Raw genomic sequence first — 13,627 nt, forward strand, 5'->3', positions numbered from 1 at the left:
ACACAAAGCCGTCAATACACATGTACCTAAGTGGTGAAGTTAACAAATTTAATTTCCATGATGTTTCTGCGTTGATACAGTTTTTTAAAACATTAATTAGGGAAAAAATAAAAAAATAATTACATTCCATGTTGCAACAGTGGTTAATATGTCGTTACATGTAGCATAATTAATACATTTAATTCAAATTTCAAAAAATTCATCAAATTTAAAGAGATAAGAAAAATCATATAAAAAAATACATTGTGCTTTATGGGCATTATTTTATTAACTAAAAAGCTCATATCATATATTACATACATGTAATAACAAGAATTTTATACATAAATTTTTCACTCTAACTGTTATGATCTGTCATTCACTGTGGTCAATCATTGCTGGAATCCATTTCTGCCGAGTTGTCTTCTTCTTGGTCAGCCTCTGTAGGATTATATTTCACGATAATATCCAACAATTTGTAAATCTGCTCCTCGGTCAAACGCTCCTCACTTTCTTCAATAATAAGCTGAATCTCGACAGCAGTGGTGGGGCAAAGGTTCAAAATCTGTACTTTTTCTGCCTTGGTTAAATTAAAGGACTGGAGTTCCTTCATGAATTCAGTGATGCTTTCTTCTGATTGGTGCTTGCAAGGTTTTGTCTCTAGATATTTGATGGTTTCATAGGTTATAGTAGCCAGCTGTTGTTGGTGTTTGTTAGGTTTGTTTTGTCCTCTTCCTGCCTGTATGTCTGTTAGTAAACCATACACTTCAAAGTTACTAAGCATGGCTGAGTTCTCATTGACTACTTCCATGATGAGGCGGTATTATGATGTTGGGTATAGCTTGTTGAGTTGTTTCACTGTTGCAAACCTTCCTGCTATAATTGTATACACCCAGGACAGAAGAACTATCACTAATAGGAGCTGGAAAAGATATTAAATAATGTGTAAACAAAATTTAAAACATTCTCATAAAAACTTCATTCTGTCCAAAATTAACTGTTTTGGCTTCTTTTTGGGGGGGGGGGGGGGGGGGAAGGGGGGGATAATAGGGAGCGCAGCGAGGCGGCGCGAAGCGCCGCTCGCGTAGCGAGCTCCATAGACAACGTGTACGAACGGAGGAAATTCGAGTTGAAATCTGCACATTGTTCAAAGAAAATTTTGTGGACCCGCGTGAAAACGTTCTACTATCCCAGTGATCCTTTGCGGTGCATAGCAACTTGGCGGAACAGGAAGCGTTTCTAAGGAAAATTCTTACCTGTAAATCGCATACATCATTTTCATTTAATAATAAAAAATCCTTTTAAAAACATTAAAGTAAACAACACATATGCTTACGTAAAAAACTGTACCTATGACGTCATTTCCTTCCCCGAATTTGTCCGACAATTTACGAAAACTGTCGAGCGCAAAAAGTTAAGTATGACGTCACAGTGATCTCGCGTTTTATATTCCCGCGATACATTTAGAGGTGGATCAAGCATCTGTACTGAATGTAACGTGTAGGAAGTACACAGTAGGGAGTTAACGTTAATATTGATACTGCGCTCACTATTAACGGTGACTCTTTGGCTGATTAGTTTTGTTTTGATGATTTTTTTGGGGCACAGTAAATACACATGCAAGTTCCATGCTAAATTTATTGTCATATTGATCCAATCATTGTATACGTTAGGTAGGTGACAAAAAATTATTAAAAAAGAAAAGTCTAATCATTATTAGATCTACGTGTAGCCACGTCATTATGTAATGAATAAATAAAAGAAAAAAAATAAACTGTTAAAATATCTACATGTATTTGTTATAGTTGCATATGTGGTCAAACCTTTCAATAATATTGGATATCACACACTAAAAAAAAGGGGGGAAGGCACGTCTACAACGCTTATATAGCGTACAAAAATTAAAAAGATTAAAAACAAAATTGATGTCACAGGAAAATTAAAACACCGGTAACAACAAGGAACAAAATGAGAAATAACACAGACACACAATTTATTGATTTTAATGATCATTATTAAAAGGCAAAGAAGAGATAAAAAAAAAAAAAAAAAAAACCCGGCTTTGTGTTTATCAAAATATTTTAATAAGTCTGTTTAACATTTTATTAATGCTCAGTGGTATTTTTTGTTTAAGTGTATAAACCTAGGAAGGGACCATTGGAATAAAAGTTTGATATCTTTCGGTTCCTTGCTGTGGTAAAAGTTTTCGAGACAAAGCCAAAGTTTTTTGGTTTGGTTAAGTCCACGGGTTGCATTTAACAATGATGACAGATGTGTGACTCCTTCTGCGCTCGCCCCAACTGTCATACCGTAAAACATATTATTTTGATAATCATAAATACCTTTGTGCCCAAACTACATTAAGTAAAATGAAAAACGTCCAGATTTTCTGGTTTGAAATGCCCCCTCAATTGCCTCAGGTTTCAATATACATCCCAAAATAAAAAGCGTATGGAGATTGTCCGACAAGCACGAAATTTTATTGGAGTGGCCTTATAAGAAATTCGTTTTCGTTCCTTTTGAGTTTCTTGGGGTAAAAATATATCATATATATCAATAAAGATATCACGGTTTCTTTCCCTTTTATTGACCTCAATTGTACTTAATTGAAAGGTACGTTTTTGGGGGGTTTTTTATCATTAAAAATTGTCAAAAAGTGACAGACACAATACATTGTATCTTGGAACAGACTACCAAGAGTGTTGTTATTTTTGGTACAACTCCCACATTGTAACGTTACATCATACACACACAAAACTGTTGCTAATTTTTAGAGTAAACCTTTTATGATATAAATAAAATGTTCAAAACATTTTCTTTGATGAAACCACTATTCTTTTTAAACAAATAACAAACAGCAAGATAATTAGGCTATTTGTATACAACAGTACAATACTTCTGAACACATTATATTATGTTGTGGGCATGTTGGAGCGGTTAGCGTGTTGGAGCTTGCCATGTATGCAAATAAAATAGAAATAAAATCGTTAAGAAAGCACATACAATTCGTGATCCTCAAATGTTGAAAGTATATAAATACCAGTATATTTACTTACGACTATCACCAAAATACTTACGAAATTCAATATATAGGAAACAGTCTTCTTGCTGACAATATACATTGTTTTCAACGACACTCGCGTATCACGACCCCGATGTTATTTATTTAGAGACTAATAGCCTGAAAATATTGTTTATCTTAATTACTTCTATTTTTATGATTGAATTTTAATCATTGTATTGATAATTTTGTTTAGTTCAAAAGATTCAAAGCTAGCTTATGATATATAATATGTTTCATATTCATGAAGAAAAAAATTCAGTTTTATCAGAGACATAAATATATTTATGTGTCTGGTTATACCAGTTATACTCTGTCCCGAGTTTTTGCTTCCACCACTTTTTGCTTGATATTTCAATAGTAGTAAATATCTTTGTGCTCAAACTATGTTCATCCACTAATATGAAAAATGTCCAGATTATCTATTTTGAAACGCCCCCTCTACCGCTTCAGGTTTCAATACACATCCAAAAATTGAAAGTCTACCGAGATTTTGCATTGCATCAGCCATTAACAAGCCCGGATGATAATGTTAAAAAATTGCGCGATGTATTCCGAGTGTATTCCGAATGGAGAAAAGATGTAAACATTCCCCATTATAAATCTCCGTAAGGAATCTGTTTTCGTTCCTGTGAATTTTTCTGAGTGGAAAGGGATAATTGTTCAATGGAGATATCTTGGAGATATTCCCTTTTAACAATTTCAACTGCATTTCTTTCACAGGTATGTGTAATTTTATTAAAAATCATCAAAAAGCGATGGAAGCAATAACTTGGGACAGACTATAACTCCTTAGACATGTTAGAGACATTATTTCAGTATAAGATATTTTTAACTGTTTAAACTGTAAAAATAAATGTCCAAAACGTATTTAACAGAATGGCTACAAACTGACACAGGACAGACTGAGAGTACAAACTCACAGTGAAGATTCGTGCGAGTATCGCTTCATCAACATGTAACGTAACGTCACTGTTGGTCGAAACCGAAAGTAGAGATAAATCTTGGTTACTAAACACGTATGAATGTTTATAAATTTCAAGTTAAGAGGGTATGCAGTTGTTTTGTTATAGAAGGAAATTACATTCGAGGTAGGCCTAAATAAACACGAACATATGTGTCAATATAATCACAGACAATAGGAACGAATTCAACCGTGTTAATTAATTTACGGTAAATATTTACCATATTGACAATTGGATAATTATGTTGAAGTAATCAAATGGTTTTGAGGCTCGTAACGATCGTTTGTTTATTCGAAGTGTACATCAGTGTATTTAATAATTAGGCATACCGCCCGGTATAATGCACTTATTTAATATCATTTATCGAGTGCCTCGATCTCATTGTTGTTAAGGCCAGTCCATTTGAGATCAAATTCTTTTCTGGCGTAGTTGCTCAAATCACTTTGCTTGTGTATATATGTACTGCATTGGGAGGGCATTTCTGTCCAATTCTGTGTTTCTTAGAACAAGACACATTTTTAAAAATTAGTATGTTTAACTTTAACTAGATTAGTAACAATTAGCGTCACAAGCAAAAAGGAAATCCCAGAACAACTGGTGAATGTAAAGGATATTAAGTAACAACCATTGCACAATCTCTTAAATTTTAAAACCAATATCACGTGAACCTTTTTCATGAAATAAATCTGGAGAAAGCCTTGTCTTTTGAAAGACTGACTGACATATACCGTTGATTCCAATGCCAATAATAAAAATTAATCCTATTTTCTGGAATTCCTGATGCGTTCAATAGGTTAATTAAGTTTATGATTTAATTAGTAAATAATTATGACATCTGTCTTTTTGTAATTTTTATCCAGATTTGTAATTCCCGGTTTCGTTTTGGTGGTATTCGTGATTGTAGTTTATTTTTGGCGATCTCATGATGCTTCAAATACATCCTTACCTGAGCCTAAAGATACCAAAGAAATATTAAACAATGATATTTTATTGGAACTGAAAGGTAAGTCTTTTGTTCAAACGATTGTATTCATAATGTTATACTACTCGAATTTTCAAATTTCTTGGATATGTATTCTTTATTGCATTACTTAAATCAAATACTTCTTCTTTTTAGATATGTACATGTTATAACGTTTATCAAATGCTTTGCGTTACATGATCCAATAATATTAAGCCATTTGGACTCATGATATTTTAATAAATAATATTACTGCAGCGCTTGTCTTAAAAAGAACAGCTCACAATATGTATAGACGTACATATTACACGATAATTTCGATTCCATCAATTTTCTTGTGACTTTGGCTCTTTTGAAACTAGAATTATTTCCATTTATTGAAAATAGACTAAACCGTTGCACAGAATTTCGCAACTTTATAATAAAGACAAAATGTGTAAATATGCATATTACTAGGGATTTCTAATTTTGTTTTTACTATTTATTGAATTATGTATATGTACTGAACAGTTTGTCAGCGCAGCTCCTTTTAATTAAACTGCTGCACAGAATTTCTTGAAAATTTGTAGATAATTCGGACATAATATGCATATGTGCATATTACTAGAAAATTCCGATTTTATCTTGATATATTCGTCGTTTGAACTTAGAATTTTCTCCATTTATTTGTTATTGTAATGAAGTGTTTGTCAGCGCAACTTCTCTTAAAGTGCTTTACAGAATTTGTCGATAGTAAGAACACAATGTTTAGATGTTCATTTTACCTGGAAAGGTCGGTTTCATAAGATTCTTTGCATTTTGACCATTTTTAACTTAGAATTTTGACCAGTACAGAGTAGAATATAGCACAAAGACTGTTTGTCAACAAGAGCAACTCCTCTTAAACCCATAAATAAAATTTCACGAAACTTTGTAGTTGTTTAATTTGACGTGAACACTTGTCTTGGAGTTTTTGCCCCTTTATCAAATTACATATAGTTTGTGCTTTTAGTACTGTAACATATTTTGCCATTCATTATGTAGCCATGTCAAGGAATATGGGATAGGTTTTGTTATGATAGCGGTTTTAAGATATGCTTATTAAGCATATTTATTTATTTTTTATCTATTTCAGAAATCGAAAGACAGAATCGATTTGACAGAAACCTATATGTTTGGTTAATCAGCATCTTGATAGTGACTAACCTTTGTCTTTATACAACTATTGTAAAAGAAAAAGGGATCCCAAATACTGATATTTTAAAGCGTATACAGAAAATATGGAAAAGCGTTGGTCTTTTTTCTCAAACTGAAACCAAGAGGACAGCTCAGGTAATATTTTGATTTTATGATTCATTATTATACATGTATAACCATTGTTAACATCTGTATAAAACTCAAAAATATTGATGACACATCAATCTGTAGAAAAAAAATTACATTTTGTCGAAAATGACCTTTTTAGAGTTTTCATAATGAGACATGTAAAGAATAAGATTTTAACATGTATATATATGCAAAATAGTGATGGAAACTTATTGAAAACAGCGCCCACGTGGTTTTTCCGGATGAAAACTTATGAACACTTGATATTGTAACTTTTTATGCATAGTCAAAACTTGTGGTATTTTCATGTTGAAAAAAGTTCCTTACCAAATTACAATGTAAATAATTTACTATCACGTATCTTAAGACAGCAAATTAATAATATTTATTTTAAAGCTTGTGAAATGAAATGTATACATTGTATATAACTGTTTAGCAACGCATATTAATTTTATTTGTAGCATAGGTTGGAGAATTCCCTCTGTGTGGTGGGGTTTGAGGAGGGTGAGACACAGAGACATCATGTTGAGATGGCGAAGGATCTGGTCGGCCCTGACAAGAGACTTCAGATGAAGTCCGTGGTTGTAACGTCTCCAGATTCCCTAGTCAACATACCGCCATCTAAAGTACGCCTTACGCACACACTTAGTGACCAGTGGTCTCCGAATGTCAAATCAGAAATTTCAAGAGAGTTGTTAAAGAATGTAATTCATAGCAAGATCAGGAATACCACGTGTGTTCTAAATCAGAGAGTAAATGCATGCTTTTTAGACTGGTTTAGAATATACATGTGATTGACTATTTTGATTTCACGCATTTACTGTAACATATATGTATGTGTTGTTCATATATGTTTCTCTTTTTTCTGCTCGATTTGGAACAAGATTTAGTTTAGTGTTCAATTCTTAGTGTAAAACATGTATTAGAGACCTTTTCGTTGGATACTTATAGCATAGCCTTAATCAGGGCTGTGATTAAACTCTATCTTGACTTTGTGATTCAATAAACAGGCATGGAATTTTATTCTATGGGTGATGAAGAAAACAGATTGTTTGTTTGATTTAAATATTTTTAAACACGTATTCGCTTTGTTTACATTACAGGTCCTTTTGATGTTTGTGGACTACAATGAGAGAAATTTGATATTAGAGGAGGCGGAAGACGGAATACGGAGACGAACTTTGGATGTACTGATGAAAAGTGGAGGTAATGCCCTTACTAGATGACCATTTGTCAGTTTTTAAGGTTTGTAATGTCTTGACATGTTGGTTTTTGTGAATCTAATACATTTTGCTTTTATAGCACGTCTTGGTTCCGTTTTTACTTATGCTTTATAATAAAATGTGTATCAATATATCAGATTTTAAATTTCACGACAGTATTTACTTTAATTTTTTGTAGTTTTTGTATGCATTTGATTTTTAAAATTAAGGTTACTAAGGTAAGTATTTATTTATATATTGGGGAAAATCTTGATAAGAATAAAAATTTAATGTAAGCATGCTATACAACTCCTAGATAATTACTTGTATGTAAACAAACTACTAACAAACATTTTAAATTAGGCCATAAAAAGATAAGTTATCCAAATTAGCAGTATTTGAATATGATTACCTACTTGTAGTTGTTTTTGTTACAAAAACGAGTTTAAAAGACACCGTAATTTTTTTTTTACATCCTCACAATGTCAGGGGTCCTGAGTCCACTCGTCTCTGTAAATATTCTCTTTTCTCAACTAAAACAGTTGTTAACCAATGGGACACATTTTCGAAATCTACATTATTTTTAACTTTCAAAACATTTAGTTTTATATTTGGCCTATCGGGGCTGTCTAATATTACACAAGAATGATCACGAAAACACAGATTCTTCATAATTTGGCGCCTGTGTGTGGGGCTAGCTGCAGCTGTTAGTGCCAGTAATGGTACCCCGATGCATAAAGATCGCATCTCTCTTATGTGCGCAAACCACTCTCTAAATGGTCCTTCTTGATCATGTTCTAGCCCCCTAAAAGTATACACCAACTTGTACTTTAAATTTGAAGAATAAACATACATACTGTTTGTTAAACAGAAATTTTTATTTTGTAAACAAAGCAATTACAAAACGCATACTTAATTTATATTTTAAATTGGATTGCTTAATTGATATTTCATTACCATTGGATGATGGTGTGGGCCTCATCGACCACTATCAAATGGTGTTTTGATGTGAATATTGGACTTCTCAAGACACATCTCCATTTATCATCACCGACGAGATATTCAGGACTCCCAAATAAAAACTGAAAATAGCCGTTCGTTACAGCCTATCTATCCTTGTCATTTGATATATATTATCAAAACCGATTTGGTTTGACTTTTCCTATTGCGTCACGATCATTTCTGTCAGCTACGTCATGCATAAATTATACACGCCGCCGGTGTGAAAACTATATGATTGGTTAACTCCTATTTTTAGGCCGAGTTATCAGTACACGCTTATGCAATGCCAGAGCTGAAGGATTTCTCAGAACAGTTTATTTCCCCCCAATATTATTCATTCAAAATCGACTATCCCGTATGTTTAAATTCTGTGCTAATCTCTCTCTCTCTCTCTCTCTCTCTCTCTCTCTCTCTCTCTGTTAACGGGCGTTGAACCATAGCCTCAAGCTACGGTCCAGAGTACGGCGTTATAAAAAATATAATATTTAAAAGTTGCATGTGCTAAGCGTTCATTTCATGTAAATACCGTAAATGTATAATGCACATGTATTACCTACTAACTAGCCAGTCAAAGTGATAGGTATGAATTCCTCGATTTCTACACCTTTCGATCGGCAATCGACAGTCAATAAAAGTATTGAACGATGGTGTGAAAGAACGAGACGGAAGTGGAGAGTGCAAGGAGGTTTGTACATGTGCGTCTTCATTAGGCAAGTGTCCGATTCGTTTCTCTTCTGTTGCCCTATCACTTTCGGTGTAAATATATATACTAAAATATCCACAAACCATTTACTGCAGATTTCTTTATTTTACCTGTCTCTGAACCCCCGATCACCCGCTCCATACATGAACACTGGTTTGTTTACATACATAAAAAATACAGTTCTTGATCCGCTTTCCGAGTACGGTTAAAGGTTGTTTAATAGGAGAAAGTTTGGGGCGGGTAAAGCTACAATTATTAACAGTAGTAAACTAAATGAAGAATTATTTAAATGGATTATTTTCACAAAAGGTGGTATGGTATGATGTAAATATTTTTAAAAAATAGTGTTATTTTTATACGCGGCAAATTGCCGTAAAGTTTTTTTGTACATGTAAGTATTGTATGCACTGTAGCTTTATATTTTCTAACCCAAAATTTATACACAGAGCTACAGCTATATATGTTATGTACCGTATGTATTGTAAGTGTACACTTTCGAAAAATAGCCCAATTTCGACAGTCACGAGTACCCATGTGAATTTTTCATTCTCTGATATGTTGTTGTTCTGTCCGTGCATAATTTAGTCTTTGTTAACCAGCAGCCAATCAGCGGTAAGCTGAATCCACCAATAAAAAAACTGTGGTTAAGGTGCGGGTATTGTTTATGTATGACGTAGCTGAAAAAGTTGAACGCGACGCGATCGGAAAAGTCAAACCAAATCAGTTCTAGTAATATCTGCACATCCATCGACCCAAGCTTGTTCAGCCTCTCTCTTTGTTCAGACATAATGCTGCTAAGTGGAGCAATCACAGTCGTAACACCATTCTCTCCGAGAACAATTGGCGAGCTTTCGTACTCTGGAGATTTCCCACTCCCCGTCTTCATTCTTAAAAAAGTGTCTCTTCCTTTCTTGAGCGCATCTACCGCCGAAATTTGCTGTTCTGTCATCGATTGTACACTGAATTTTCTACAAACTCGGTTCACAACATCTAATTCCGCCATCTTGTCTGTATCGCCATGCAAAAGGTTAGTTGTAAGGCTTAATGTGACTGGTCGGAGGATATTGAGATGTGTAATAATCCCCGTACGATGTCGCCGCAGTCAGCCCGCAAAATTTCAATTAAGTTTGTCAGGGGTCCCACGGCCACGAGTGGACTCAGGACCCCTGACATTGTGAGGACGATTTTCTTATAGAACAACTTTAAACACCTTAACTAGTTTTCATTATAAAAATGCAACTAGATTTGTAAGACATTGGATAGTATTCTATTTTGGTTTATAATGAATAACGAGTTAATAATCTTTTGTTTAATAATATCCTAATTATATTATCTTAACAATAAAACTGTACAGCTTTACCAATGTACAATACATTTCAGTTACATGAGCATACAACTAAACTGATCACAAAATATTCATTAATCCAAAAAATCAATAGTCATAGATTCATAAAATTTACATCTTTACTATTAGTAGTTTAAATGTTGCTTAAAATTATATACATTTAAAGCAAGAAGTAATATTGTTTTTAATTGAACAAAACATTAAATATTCATGAAAATATATTTTGACATAAAATTATTCAACATGAATAATTGTGTCAAAAAATAAAACAAAAAGGATGACCGTTATTATGAAATCAATTATAAAGTTATTGTGGATCAAAGTAGATATACATTGAACCCGACAATTAACCAAAGGAAAAATGCATGGTTAGATGTACGAGTTTGACACTCGACCCACTTCTGAAAAGTGTGCTTCTTGGTTGTTAAGTGATTTTCTTACAACTATAAATGTAATAGTTCCAGTCCGAAGTTCCTTATGATGCTTCCTCAAAGCCTGTACTAGTATTGGAATGCATGTTCAAGAAAGATGTATATGTAAAGACAATTTAAAATTACAGTTTGTAGAATATTTAGGAGACACCATTAAAAAGTTGAATTTTAAAAAAATAGGATGTACATGCATTTGAGACTCTTCCTGGTGTATAAATACTTTAGGCCTTACGTCTTTTATTAGACAAGTAAGGACTTTGTTGCGTCAGAAAATTTAGTCCTTTTGTTGATTACGAAAGCTTAAGACATGATAAATGGTAGACACATCAGTTCTAAAAACAAACAACTATTTTTTGTTTAATATTTTATATTTTACCAATATTTCCATTCATCCAATTTTGTTTCTATTGAAAAAAAACTAAAGCCACATTTTTGTTTTTGTTTTGCTGAATCATACATGTAGCTGAAGTGATCGTGGTTTACTGCTGGGAGCTATCCTCGAAGAATTTAGAGGAGGGATACCTGTATGCCCCTAAACTAGGTTCCGTCAGCAAAGTTCCCAGACTGATTGAGCTCAGTAGGAAGAACTCTGTCTACAGTATTTACAAACACTTCAACCAGCACCAAAAGTCCGCCTATCAAAGGAAACTAAAAGAGCTTGAAGACTTCATCAAATGATTTCTTGTACCTAATATAATGTGAGGAAGTTATTTCACATTATTTTTTCTGGTTTTTATCTTTGAATTCAATTTTTATCAACAGCAAATTTGAGATTTCTAAGAGATATTATTTTTGGTATGTGTTAGGCACACATTCTTTTTACAAATATTGAGTATTACGTCATGCATATTATAAAATGCTTGTTTGGTACTAATAAAGAATTACTTATACTTTTGCTGTTTTATGTATTTGAAATATTTGATGTATTTTTGTATATATTGATGTATATCGCAAAACAATGAGTTCCTTTTTTACAACTTAACCGTAACCAATACGATTGTTTGAAGATGTCCTCATAAGAAAGCTAGCCCCCGGAAGCTCCTGGGTTTTCGTGTATTTTGAAGGTAAAACCAGGCTCAAAATAGCGGTATTTTTTTAGTTTTGTACCTGGTACACTTCACACAAAAGCCTATAACATATATATAACAATTTGACACATATTGTTACTTATACCTAATACATGTATTTGATTAAAAACAAAATATTTTAGGCATTTATGAACTCCCAAAATTAACCAGGTTATCAAAGTTACAACATTCTAATGACGTTACGGTATCCGACCCCTATTAGCTGTTAGAAATATCTGATGCATAAAATCTTCAATATTCTTATATTGAAATAGTCTATTTACCTAGAAAAAAATTCAAAAAATATACAGTAATTAATTAATGATTGCACATAGACTATCTGGTTTTAAATGCAATTATATATTTACCTTCGACAAGCTTTTAAATATTCAGAAATTTTTGCTTGCATCGCAATAGGGAAATGACAGCAGCAGTCTACACTTGAAACAAAACTGCTGAGATTTCCAGTCGATTCTTGGTCGAAGCCCCAAGATCAGGCCCCTGGGGAATTTGATGCATCCACCATAATGAAATGACCAACACTGCTTGTTTTAAACACAGTTAAATTGGTTTGTTATCAGAACCCGTCAACAGACATTAGGATCAGAATGAGATAGAGCAGCACAATTACAGTCAGCATAGCACAGCTAGTGTATCAATGAGGTGTAACATTGAGTCAGGCATAATTATAAATAAAGTGAAACACAAAATGCTAACTTTTCTATGTAAAATTTATCAAATCATCTACAGTCATGCATACTTTGAAAATTTTAGGGGGGGGGGGGGGGGGCGTGCGCCCTCCACGCCCCCCCCCCCTTAAATCCGCCAGTGCTAGATACAAAAGCCGAAAACTTGAGATTATGCACCAAAATCCGAGGCTGCGTGGCGTAGTTTGTCATCGTAGGGATGTTTTACCTTCAGGCACGTAGCATCAGGGGGGGGGGGCCTGGCCCCTCCCACTTTTTCTGGCAGCAACAATTTTTTAAAAATTAACATATAAAAAATTGAATTATCATGGTGTTGCCCCCCCCCCCCACTTTTTTGGGAGTATGTGAAAAAATTGATATCAAAATAAGGAAATGAGGAGTGAAATTGAAGTAACATACTACGCCATGTAAACATGTGTGTGTTCTTTCTATTTGTATATGATTAGCAAAGTGATAACGAAGTAATAAAACAATTACAAGGATAACTTTTTGTTATTCAGTTTTGAGATAAGACAAGCTGTCCGCCATTTATTGTGAGTGAGTCTATAGCAATAGGCATTTCCGGTAGAAATGTAAACAATAAACAACTGTCAATCAAATCTGAGGAAAATTTGAATTTCTGGTTCACTTTAAAACCTTAAAAGAAAATTTCAAGAGAAATAAAGCATATATAATTAATCTTTTATTATTTGAAAAAGCCTTTTAGTTGACTTGAGTTATGGAACAAAAATTATTTTAAAATTTTTGTTGATAAATGTTTAAATTAAGAAATTTCTTCTCTGAAGTGAAAGGTGGCAAGAAAATAGAAATTTCCTACATTTTACTCATTGGCTGCTATTTATACCCCAACCCCGGTATTGATAATGGGCGAGTTCGATCATTAACTAGAGTTAAACCAC

The 13,627-nt window shown here is 33.3% G+C and overlaps 2 protein-coding genes across 3 annotated transcripts; one reads left to right on the forward strand and one right to left on the reverse strand.

The window, feature by feature from the left end:
* Nucleotides 1-239: 239 nt before the first annotated feature.
* On the reverse strand, nucleotides 240-3,981 carry LOC105344347 (DNA-directed RNA polymerase III subunit RPC9). Of its 2 annotated transcripts, none has more exons than XM_066077185.1 (2): nucleotides 3,964-3,981; nucleotides 240-901 (listed from the first exon to the last, which is right to left on the reverse strand). In XM_066077185.1, the coding sequence occupies exon 2, from the start codon at nucleotides 788-790 to the stop codon at nucleotides 368-370; it is 423 nt and encodes a 140-aa protein (XP_065933257.1). In that variant the 5' UTR covers nucleotides 791-901; nucleotides 3,964-3,981; the 3' UTR covers nucleotides 240-367. The 2 variants fall into 2 exon arrangements, with proteins under 2 accessions (XP_065933257.1, XP_065933256.1); XM_066077184.1 differs by lacking the exon at nucleotides 3,964-3,981 and adding an exon at nucleotides 3,057-3,214.
* On the forward strand, nucleotides 3,914-11,846 carry LOC105344349 (uncharacterized). The gene is made up of 6 exons (XM_066077183.1): nucleotides 3,914-4,131; nucleotides 4,866-5,008; nucleotides 6,081-6,277; nucleotides 6,733-6,897; nucleotides 7,375-7,477; nucleotides 11,418-11,846. The coding sequence occupies exons 1-6, from the start codon at nucleotides 4,094-4,096 to the stop codon at nucleotides 11,630-11,632; spliced, it is 861 nt and encodes a 286-aa protein (XP_065933255.1). The 5' UTR covers nucleotides 3,914-4,093; the 3' UTR covers nucleotides 11,633-11,846.
* Nucleotides 11,847-13,627: the final 1,781 nt, after the last annotated feature.

The sequence above is a fragment of the Magallana gigas genome, chromosome 2 (genome assembly GCF_963853765.1).
Source record: "Magallana gigas chromosome 2, xbMagGiga1.1, whole genome shotgun sequence".
NCBI lineage: Eukaryota > Metazoa > Mollusca > Bivalvia > Ostreida > Ostreidae > Magallana > Magallana gigas.